This window comes from Thunnus albacares, chromosome 4 (genome assembly GCF_914725855.1).
Source record: "Thunnus albacares chromosome 4, fThuAlb1.1, whole genome shotgun sequence".
Lineage (NCBI taxonomy): Eukaryota > Metazoa > Chordata > Actinopteri > Scombriformes > Scombridae > Thunnus > Thunnus albacares.
The window spans coordinates 8,375,186-8,386,782 of record NC_058109.1 but is presented as its reverse complement, the minus strand read 5'-3'; the positions used below and the strand labels follow the sequence as shown (position 1 = coordinate 8,386,782).

General features: G+C 38.2%; 1 protein-coding gene and 1 long non-coding RNA gene across 2 annotated transcripts in view; one reads left to right on the top strand and one right to left on the bottom strand.

Moving 5' to 3' along the window:
• Positions 1 to 11,597, bottom strand: part of LOC122981255 — a 571,779-nt gene that overhangs the window by 398,116 nt on the left and 162,066 nt on the right. The gene's annotated exons all lie outside the window — the stretch shown is intronic.
• zgc:153675 (uncharacterized protein LOC768179 homolog) lies at positions 3,097 to 9,616 on the top strand. Its single transcript, XM_044349910.1, has 3 exons — positions 3,097 to 3,503; positions 6,073 to 6,160; positions 8,145 to 9,616. The coding sequence occupies exons 1-3, from the start codon at positions 3,495 to 3,497 to the stop codon at positions 8,429 to 8,431; spliced, it is 384 nt and encodes a 127-aa protein (XP_044205845.1). The 5' UTR covers positions 3,097 to 3,494; the 3' UTR covers positions 8,432 to 9,616.

Sequence of the window (11,597 nt, the reverse complement as noted above, 5' to 3'; positions counted from 1 at the left end):
TGTTAAGGCAACACAAAGAGGGAATTTGCTGCTAATAAGTGTGTAAATATGGCAGATATCCACTGATATTACTGTTCTGTGTGCACTGTATTAATGTAAATTTGAGGCACCTCATGTTGTTCTTGCATTCTGTCTTAAATCTCACTGTTAACGCCATTCTTTTTATTGCTTTATTATGTTATGTTTGTCTTTTGTAGCACTTTTTAATCCCTGATTTTGGTAAGTGCCAAATAAATTAACATTATTATTATTATTATTATTATTATTATTATTATTATCAGTATCATTCTCATTATTATTATTATTACATGAACAATGGACAGAGGGTGGTAGGAAGTAGGGGGTCAATAGGGGCTTCCTAACAGGTTAATCTGGTCATGATGTTTCGTGACAGGTTAATTTTGTCTATTCTGTTATATTACATGTGAATGAACGTTTCTGCCAACATCACCATAGAACACTTGACCTTTGACTCTTATCTATACACCAACTTTATGGCTTCAGTCTATATGTGACTCCATACAGGGTGCCTGCATGTAAATGTGCCCAACACATGTCAGTTAACGTGTACAAGTATCAGAAACATTCACAGCAATCTCACACAGAGACGCTTCACACTGACAAAAAAAACCACCCTCACTTGTAGCTGCTGGTAATGCAGGATCCTGAGCTGGATCCGGAGCTGGATCCGGAGCTGGGTCTGGAGCTGCAGTTGCATCAACCACACACAAGCAACTTCCTGTCTTCACAATAAAGGCCCAAAATCAATCTGCTTGAGTTGTGTGGAAAAACACTCAGTGGAATCATCCAACACCAGTCTTTAATTAGGTGAAAGATAAAAATGATTACATGTATTTGTTTCCTGATTAAAGGACAGGATAGTTTAGAGATTGTCTTGAAGTTTGGGTTAAACACACAAAGACAAATAGATTAATTAACATTAATATGAATTAAGAGTGAGTCATCTTTGCTAAGCTTTTATCTCCATCTTATATGATTTTCATGCTTTTGGATGAGATGCTCCTCCATTATCAATTTACAGCTCATAAAACTCCACTTAAAACTGTATAAACTCAAAATCCTTTGGATCTCACCACAAAATGTCGCTGTCATCTTGCTAAATCTAATATGTTTTCAAAGTTTTAACACAGACATATGAAGGTTTTCATTTGACACCAGCAGAACATTAGTTGATCACAAGACAGTAAAGATTGTGCTGGAAATGCTGAAAATGTTCATACTTCTTCATGATCATTTATTTCAATAAAAATAAAGTTTAATTTATAAATGTACAGTATAGACAAAGGATTATAGACTATATATACAGCAGTGTAGGCCTTATAAACAGGCGTGTGGGTCAGTTAATAGAATGAGCAGGTAACGTAATAGTGCACCAAAGCTAATCTGAGGTAAACTAACAGGCTAACATAGCAATAGCAGGACGGGCTAATGCTGCATTCACACCTTGTCAGGAGCAGAATAGGAAGAAAATTGCCCCAAGAACACCGGACTAAATGGGATTTGTTCAATATTGTAAATAAAGCAGAAAAGATGGTAAAACACATTCTGGTTGAGCAAAGAGTAGCAGCTCAGTTAGCGATGACCTTTAAGTCCCCCAGAGGACCAGTGTTGGGCAAGTTACCTGAAAAATTTAATACACATTACAATAAACTCCTTTAAAAAGTAATCACATTATTTTACTAATTAGTCAAGTTAAGTCATTTTTTTATTTATATAGTCCAACATCACAAATTAGCCTCAGGGGAATTTTACAATCTGTAGCCTACAGCATTCAGCATCCTCTATTCTTACCTGGTTTGCTAATTATGTGACAAAACATATGTGAGCCAGGTGAGAAGACACAACATGCAATTAAGTCAACTCTGGAGTGGAGTCACATTTCATCTCTCCTGTTGGCGTTTAACCGTTCCCAACACCTCCAACGCCCGACCAGTCTGGCACCAGACCAGTCTGTCCACTGACCGAACTGATATCAACCCTCCATCAAACTACAAACAAGTCGATGTGTGTCCAAGGGCCCTCCCTGGAGACACACCTGCTAACAGAAGATTAGCATCACAACAATTTAAATCAGGGACATATTAACAAATTCTTCTTTAAATTCTTATTTAGTCCTGATTCCTCTATCAGCACATTACCTCCATTTCCATACTGACTTATCGCCCCAAAAACACCACATGGCGATACTAAATAAGTTCCAATAAAAAAAATTGAGCTTATTTCCAAAGTTTGTTATTGTAAATCAACATTTGTAAATCCGTGAGAGAAAAAAACAGCATGAAAAATCCAAGTTTGTGAATGTGTAGAACAGATTTGCAAAAGAAATATGAAAGCACATTTAATTACATGGATACAGAAACCAAGAACGGCCTTGCTTGCAATTATTATTTTTTAATGGCTGTTATCTAAAGATCATGAAACAATCAACATATTATTACCAGAAATCAAAAGGTTGTTTATTACTTATTACTTGTAATGTTTATCAGAGATCAGGAGTACCATGCCAGCGTACATAAAAGGCGTCTTGACAACTGTAGCGACTAATAAACTGAAAATATCAGATTAAGGAGTATTCATTATTGATTAACGCGTCAGACTGTACTTCAGTCGAGGTGTCACAAGTCCTCTTTTACACCCTTTTTCTTCAAGTTATTTAATACAAAATATCATCTATCTATCTATCTATCTATCTATCTATCTATCTATCTATCTATCTATCTATCTATCTATCTATCTATTCAAATAGCATGAACAAAAACATGTTGCTAAAGCAGTTTACAGATTCACATGTTAATATTACATATTACATTTACAGTATTTATTATAGTAAATACATAAGTATCACATATACAGGTTCTATAATATATTAATGCGGTCCATTATTTGATTATTGTACAATACAGTAAGGAGATAAATTAACCCGAAATATATAACTCGTCACATCGAGATAACGGCATTAAAAAATAATACATGGCCGTTCTCGGCTTCCGTACATGGAAATTCATCAAATAAAAACATCGGAGCAATGGTGAAAAGAACAAAAAAAAAGGAAACGTGCGAATAAAATCTGTACATATGATAAGAGATTTAATTTAAAGGTCCTGAGCGGAAGTCCAGTGCGTTGTGTGTGGTTTGACAGTGTGTGTGTGTGTGTGTGTGTGTGTGTGTGTGTGTGTGTGTGTGTTTGTGTGAAGGCGCCACGTCGGCAGAACCAGCAGGGTGAAAAAGAGACCTGCGTAGCTCTGCCTGTAACTGTGAGAGAGGAGAAGTTAGAAAGCAGCAGATTTAATGCGATAAACGAGGAGAAGTAAAACCGTCAGCAGTGTTTCACACACACAGAGAGAGAGAAACAGACAGACAGAGAGCAGTTTATTAATCTACAGCAGAGTTTGGCTCGCAGGCTGAAACAGGAGCTGCACCATTCTCAAGTTTCTCTGCTGCCAGGTGTGTTTGTGGGAGAGACACTGGGAACAATGGTGAAGGTAAGAACTAATCAGCATCCTTATGACTTAACATATGTGAAATATGGTTCACAAACTGCGTGTGAGCGATGGGATTTTAACTAGATCCAAGTTATACGACTATTTTTTCAGCTGTAGGCTACATACGTGATATGAGTGGAGCGGATATATGTATAACAACAGGTTTTATTATTTGTATTTCTTTTAGGAAATCCCGCCTGCCCTTCTCTAGAAAAAGTGTAATTTTCTGTGTAGTGACATTTAAGGGAGGCGTCACAGCTTCCTGCAAAGGTTACACAAACTGTGACTAATGTTCATTTTTTTAAAAAACCAAACAACATTTTTACATTACATTAGTCTCTTAGAGCAGAAATGTTGCGACATTTATCAGATACACAAATAACCTGCAGCACTGGGTTTCAATCTTGGGTTTGGGGGCCCTTCGGTGGGTCACACACACACAAAAAAAAAAAAAAAAGTGGGGGTGGGGTGATGCTGGTTTGCAAGATGATCATATTTAAGAAAATAACAGTTTACACCAGTAGTTCTCAAGCCTTTTCATGTAAAGGACCCCTAACGTGACACAAATTAGACCCCGTCTGATAAGATTTTTGCTTTTAGATGTTTTATTACAGAAAGTGTATGAAACCCATGACCTGAATAGTCATACATCCTGTCATTGTGTTACTTATGGATGAAATTATAGTGAAAAATGAATAATTCTCCCTGCAACCCCCTCAAGGACCCCTGAGGTTCCCCGGACCCCACTTTGAGAACCGCTGCTCTACATACTTTTTACACCAAGCATGACAAATATGGACGTGGTTTTGTTGCACTATGCAAATACACCTAATTTATAGGGTCATAAATCAGAAAGGTTAAGATCACAGTGGCATGACGACGGTCTGTTGGATCTCTCGCTGGCGTTCGGTGTGGCAGCCACGTGTTCAAGATTTATTTACACATTATCTGATTATATTTTATCTAACTAAATGTAAAACATGAGTGAAAGGCCACATTGTTTTATCATTACATCAATGACTAAAAAGAAAAAGAAAGGAAACTTTAGTGAAATGTCATGCAAAAAAATATAAAATGTCACACAGACAACAAAACCACAGGCAGAATGTTTGGGATAAATAAAAGGGCCCCAAATGGAAAATAGACATTATCTCTGGAGTGTGATGAGTATGTCAGATAATTACATGTAAGAGTAAGACTGACCCCGGCAAGATAGACAGTGTTTATCTCTAAATCTGCTTTAAACATTTTCTTGCACATAATGACAGGATTTTAGAGAGTTTTCTCTTTAAATTGATCTCATATAAAATCTGCATTTGACACGCTGAGCAACAGGAGCAGCTGATTAAAATCACAATCTCACTAAATACCTGTGAGACTTGATGCCAGAGCACAAACAGTGAGTGAGGCTGCCTGTCTGTATTTTACATGTAAGATATTAATTAAAAGAGTTTTTTTGTCTTGAACTTTCTGACTTGACTCAGAGCTCTGCTGGCCTCAACTGTCACAGAGAAATAAAGGAACAATAAAATATTCACACTTTAGAAGCTGCAACCAGAGAATTTTAGTGTTATTTTCTAAAAAAAATAACTCAAAACAGTTCATCAATTATCGTAATAGATGCTGAATAATTTTCTAGGGATCAACAAGTCGACTAATTGTTGCAGCTCTACACTTTATACAGTCCGATAGTTATATCTGGACTGTTTATCAGTACTATTTGGGCAGTGAAGCTGAAAAAGTCACCTCCAATAAGCACCATCATCAAAGTACTCTCGCAGCAATACGATACTGAGTTTCAGTACCAATAACAGAATTATGTTTTTTTGACACCTTACTTAAAGAATATAAAAATGTTCTTCTACAAAACCCCTCTCAAATATTAAAAGGACACTTCAGTGAGTCAATGTTGCACTTCCATATAGTTTGGGGACTCACAAGAGACGGATTTTTTTTAAAAAAGACTGGTCAACTGGAAGTAGCCGAGGTCGAGACATCCTGACCTTTAGTCCTAGTCATGGGCTCCAAAAACACTGGATCATAAATTTCATGTAATACAACAGCTCATCTTTTTGTTAAAACCTCCCTTCCTGTTAAACACACCCACATCCTTCACACTCATTGAGCCCCGTTTGTCACGCAGGCTTTGTGTTGTAAATTTGTGCACTTCAAGTTTGAGCTGAGACAACCCTGATGACATCACTGTGACATCATCAGGGTCATTTTCTCCCTTGACAAACCTCATCAAGACTCAGAAGACATACGACTGTTTTCACGGTTGTAATGCAGAGTACTGTTAACCGTGATGAATACACTGATCAGAATAGGTGGACGGCTCCTTTAAATGTTGTCTAATTAAATAAAATACATGAAATTGAACCAGAAACTATCTGATCATTTTATTTATTGATGTTTTGATACTCGCTGCCATGGACACATTTTAGTCACATACTTAAATATTAGGGTTTGATTCCCAGCCATGAGAGTATTCAATTATATAAAGAAGTATTGTGAAGTTTGAGTCATTCAGATTAAAGACACCCTTTTGTTTTTTTCCTGTGTTTTCCAGAATGTGAACAGCGTTAACGTGGAGCCCCAGCCTGGGACCAGCGTGGCCTCGGACGAAGCCGAACCCGCCTACAGTCAGCCTGCAGAGGGTAAGCTGCCAGCTCCCCAGGCTGCGGCTAAACGCTGAAACATCAGCAGGGGATATCGTGCAATCTGTGCTCACATGTTGCCTGCTGCTATTTCAGAAACAGTCGGTTTGTCAGGGGAATATGCTTGTTTGTGTAAGAGCGGCTTCAGCTCCAACCTGCTATTTGTGTCCAACATTGAGACACTTTGCCCCAGTTTAGTCCCCTGCTGCTGCTCTCAGTTGCTGTTGCTTTATTAGATAAAGAAGATTTCTGTTTTTAGTTTTGCTCACTCACAAGGTGAATTGTAAAGATCAGACCAGCAGAGTGTGTGTGTGTGTGTATGTGTGTGTGTTAAGAAAACCCAAACTTGCAGATACACTCCTGGTTATGTCATAGCACCAACAGCATCCCCAAATAACAAAATTTAATCTCAGTTCACTGTTTTTGTGCTCAAAACACGCTTGTATTTCACAACATTAGCCATCTGGTGAAAACATCACAGACAATATCAGAAATACAATGAATAAATCTGGTGTTATTCTAGATTTTTGTAATTTTCATGTGTTAACCCAAACCAACAATGAATTGATCCTACTAACATGTCAATGTCTGTTTATCTAAAGCCTGATATATCTGTCTATATATATATATATATTCCTCTGTGCTGTAGAGCTCCATTGTTGTCTATAAAACTATAGAAAACACATCGATAAGCTACACTGTCCCATAAAAATGCACCATTTCCTCCTCTTTGAGTATTAATTGCTTGAAAACTACAGTGACCGGCTGCTTTAGGAAATTACTGAGCCTTTTTAAAAAATACAACTATATATTTGTGATCTGTTTTTAAAGACTTACGTCTTCATCAGGAACCAATGGGCCTGGGCCTGAGTGCCACAGATATAGCAAAAGGAAGTCAAAGTATTGGGAGATGCACTAACTTCTTATTTGTTTTGGTCTTTTTCATGAGATTTGTTGACAAAAAAATTCACAAAAAACGAAAATGTAGCACATTGCTTTAACCTTTAAAGGACGGGTTCACAATTTTTCCAGTCTGTCTTTAAACAACAGTCAGGTGTCCATATGAACGTATGAAATAGGTTTTGCTTGCTGTAACTGTTCCTCCTGTTCATACTGACTATTTAAAGATGAACTTAATAATGCAAGTGACAGGGAACAAAATCCACAGTCCTCGTTTTGTGCAAAAATGTATTTAAAAGTTTATCTGAAGATCAAAATGAGGCTTTAGCCGTCTGAGTCAATCAGATGAAGTGGATATCCTCCACAGTTAAGAGTGTTTTTCTGTTCAACAGTGGAAGGATCGTAACAAAAGGAGGAAATTTGGCACTAAAAAGACTAATATTGAAAGCTGATCACTCCCATCTCTTACATTGTAAGTGCAGTATGAAGGGATGTTCTAATGGTCAGTATGAACAGGAGGAATTATAACAGCATGAAAATCATGTTTCACTGTTCATTTGGGCTCCTGACTGTTGTTTTAAGACAGACTTTAAAAATGGTGAACCTGCCCTTTTAAGTTTAAGCTTCATTATGAGTATATATTCCTTCCTCTCTCCCTCTCTCCCTCCTTCTTTCTCTCTTAACCCAACCGGTCAAGGCAGATGGCCGCCCACCTAGAGTCCAGTTCTGATTGAGGTTTCTGCCCGTTAAAGGGGAGTTTTTCCTTGTTGTGTTGCCAAGTGCTGCTCATGGGGGAATTGTTGGGTATTTGTAAATTAAAGGGTACGGTCTTGACCTGCTCTATGTGAAAAGTGCCCTGAGATAACTTCTTATTCTTATTGATCTTATTTCCCTGCCAACAGTCGCTCTAAATGCTCACAGTGAAACCAGAAAGCCTTGATCCACCATTATTGATGGAGACAGTTGACCAAATCAAACATGTCTTCTATACACTGCAGGGGTTTTCATCATTGGAGTACATGTACGACAGTAAAAAAACCTGCCTGTTCATTGATGTTTCATGTATGTTTTGATTTGTTTTCAGACTCTGGTAAGGACCATGTGGCGCCCGCCCCTGGCATGATGTGGCGGGTGACCGGCGGCCTCTTCAACGTCACCAAGGGCGTCGTGGGTGCAGCTGTGGGCGGGGTGGCTTGGGTGGGTGGCAAGAGCCTGGAGATCACCAAGTCGGCTGTGACCACGGTGCCCTCTGTCGGGGTGGGGCTGGTGAAGGGCGGGGTGTCGGCCGTTGCCGGCGGCGTTTCCACGGTGGGTTCGACGGTAGCCAGCAAAGTCCCCTTCACAGCCAAGAGGAAAGACAAGGCTGAGTGAAGAGGAAGAAGAGGAGGAGGATGGTGAAGATGATAATGATGATGATGATGATTATGATGATGATGGACTTGCCCCACCCTGAGCCAACAAGAGAGGCTGTCAGCTGATCACTGTCTGCCAATCAGACTTTCCCACAGGGTCCACAGTTGCCTTCTGATACCTTTCTCGGTCTTGAACATAGTTTTTCTCGCCACCACACCGAGATCGAGACTTTTTCATGCAAATACTATGTTCAATACCATAAAATTCAGTAGTACTGCGATACCATGGCAACCCAGAACACCAGCAAAGAAACATTAAGTCACCAAAATGCTTCATATAAAGTCCCTCATGTGACCTGGACTGGGTTTTGGATGGCTCCAGGCAGATTACATGGACTGGAATCCACATCAGCACGTGGTGGACTTGAATATTTTTATCTGTTTACGATTCAGACCGAGGCTGCTCCAGCCTTCTGTCTTCTCTCTCTTTACAATCTACACACATTTGGTGAAATGTTTCTGAATTAAAAATGCTGATTTTTAGTCTTTTTTTTTTTTTTTTTTTTTTTGCGATGGTATTGAAGTAATATTGAAGTCTGTGTGATAAGAATAGTGCGTGTTTGAGGAAAAATAAAACATTTCAGCGTCGGAGGCGAAGGATCAGCAGCGTTCTTCAGTCTGACCTTCTTTATCGTTTGGAAGAGCCCGGGGCGGTGTTTGTTTTTACCCAGCAGCTTTGGATCTGCATGTAGGAACAATTCTCTGAAATGCATATCTGAAGACTGTAGACACACTCACAAAAACACCAACGCTGGGCTCAGGTCTTTTCCACAGCTACATTATTGTTGAAATGTTTTGTTTTCCGTATGTATGAAATGTTAAAAAAAATGCTGTTTCGGACATTTAAAGTTGAGTTTTAAGATTTAAGAAGAACAGTTTCAGCAGCTTTTGTTTCATTGACGGTTGTGTGAGAGGGGAAAAAGTGCCCGATGTTGTCTGAACTGGTCAGTCTCTACCTGAGGGTTAACACTGAACCGGGGCGGAGGCAACATTTGTGAACGTTTATATGCAATATCAACATTTCAATGCAACATTTGGAGTGAGTGGGCGCTGTTGCTGATGGGACTTAACTATGTGAATGTCTTGTATGTGTTTTCTTTTTTTTTTCAGTACATCAATAAAGTAGTTTGGAAAGTTAAATATATCTAACATACTGACTGGAATCTGTCCTGCTGTCTGAGTGTGTGTATTATGGTTTTTAAAGATTTATTTTTAAGCATATTTGCCTTTGACAGTGTGAAGTGTAGAGACTGTAAATAGGGTATAGAGGGGGATGACAAGCAGCAAAGATCCACAGCTGGAAATGAACCACAGACACTGCAGTTATGTGATATGTGTCTTAACCAGTAGGCTACTGGGGCATCCTGTCAACATTAAAGGTGTCCTGTGTAGTTTTTTTTGGAAGCAAACAAAGTTTCCAGAACACACTGTGTGTATCCTTGATGTGTAAAAAACATGAATACATTTTCTTCAAATCAAATCAAAACAACTTTATTGTCCACCTTTGTTGCACAAGAGTAGAAGTTTGTCTTCAGCTTGCATCATAATCAACATCAGATATCACAAGAATACTAAGTAAAAAACATTTTTCACTATATTAGACTTCTTAAAAAAGCAAGAAATAAATTGTTAAAAATAATTTAAGACCAATTTAAGAAGTAAAGTGCCAGGCACATGGGATTCAAAACAATATTAGCATGTCCATTAATTACCAGTTTAACTGATGTCTTGCATGTGGGACGAAGGGTTTTTTATAGATATTTTTCTTTACACACAGACTCTGTACCGTCTCCTGAAGGCGAGAGCTGAAAGTGATGATTCAAGGGATGAATCCTCCAAGATGATGTCTGTCATTCATTCAACGGGTTTGTCATAGTGATAAGCTAACGAGTGTTGTTTACAGCCAAGTTTGACTATTCTGAGGAATTTGGCCTTGTCAGGTCAGAAGGTGAACCAGGACGCAATGTTGAATGTAATCACACTTTCTCAGCCCTGTTTCCTGGCATTTATTAAACTGTCAAATAAATACAAAAAATTCAGAAAACAAACAAATAAAACACTTGTAAAAACATACTCCATAGCACCCACAAGTGGTAAAAAAAACTTTATAGGGTACCTTTAATAACCAATAACGCTCCTTGTTTTTTAACTCTTACTGATTTTCAATCAAGAATAAGCTGCACAGTCTGGATATCACCTTAGTTTAAAGTAGTTTTATTGTAAACTTGTTATCAAACAGCCGCCTTCTTCCATATCTAGCAGGAGTCCTGTTTGTGTCCACCTGGTGAGTCCAATCTTCTCTTCTTTTAGCTCTCGTTTGGTCTCTACCTCATGCACTATATGTACCAGTGATACTGTCAATACCTGAGTGAAGGAGGATTACCTGAATGCTTTATTAAACAATTGAGCAGCACATGGATAGTAAGATACTGTGGCTTCATTACTGAGCTGCATATGGTCGAAACAACACAAACTGTTATTATAATCCTTATTATTATTTCAAATTTCAAACAGCACAATAAAATTCAGGTAACAACATAAAAATAAAACACTTTCAACCTAGCAGTATACTCACAGTATCAAGAGTGATGGGAAATGCCTCATAATAAATATAAAATAATCTAAAATAATACAATAAGCATAAAAGGAACAAACTGTATGTTTAAAAACATCTCATTTACATTTATTTGGAATGTGGACACATACATTTCCTTTTGAAACAATAGCTGTGATGTTAGATTACGCACAGTTAAAATAAGTTTAATAGAGTTTTGTCATGTTTGTTTCTGCTGGTTTGTGATAGTACAACATGTCCTCAAAGTCAATTTTGAAATATTATCAACAAGCTTGACGGAGACTCATCTCCGGATGTCAAACACTGGATGGCAGTAATGTCCAGACGGAACCTTTAAAGTGATAGAAAAGGAAGAAATAGAGGCAACTAACCCGGAAGAAAGGCGGGACTAAGGGGTCGATGGTAATCCTAGTTTTGCGAAAGATCTCGCGAGAGTGATCATTTTAACCCAAACCATGATCTTTCCCTAACCCTAACCAAGTGTTTTTTATGGCTTAACCTAACCAGACCTTAACCACAGCCTTGTTCACCTATAAAACATTATTATTTT

Excerpts from the sequence above, each read along its gene's own strand:
- zgc:153675 (XM_044349910.1), top strand. Across the intron at positions 6,161-8,144 it reads CTACAGTCAGCCTGCAGAGG|ACTCTGGTAAGGACCATGTG; the intron begins GTAAGCTGCCAG and ends ATTTGTTTTCAG.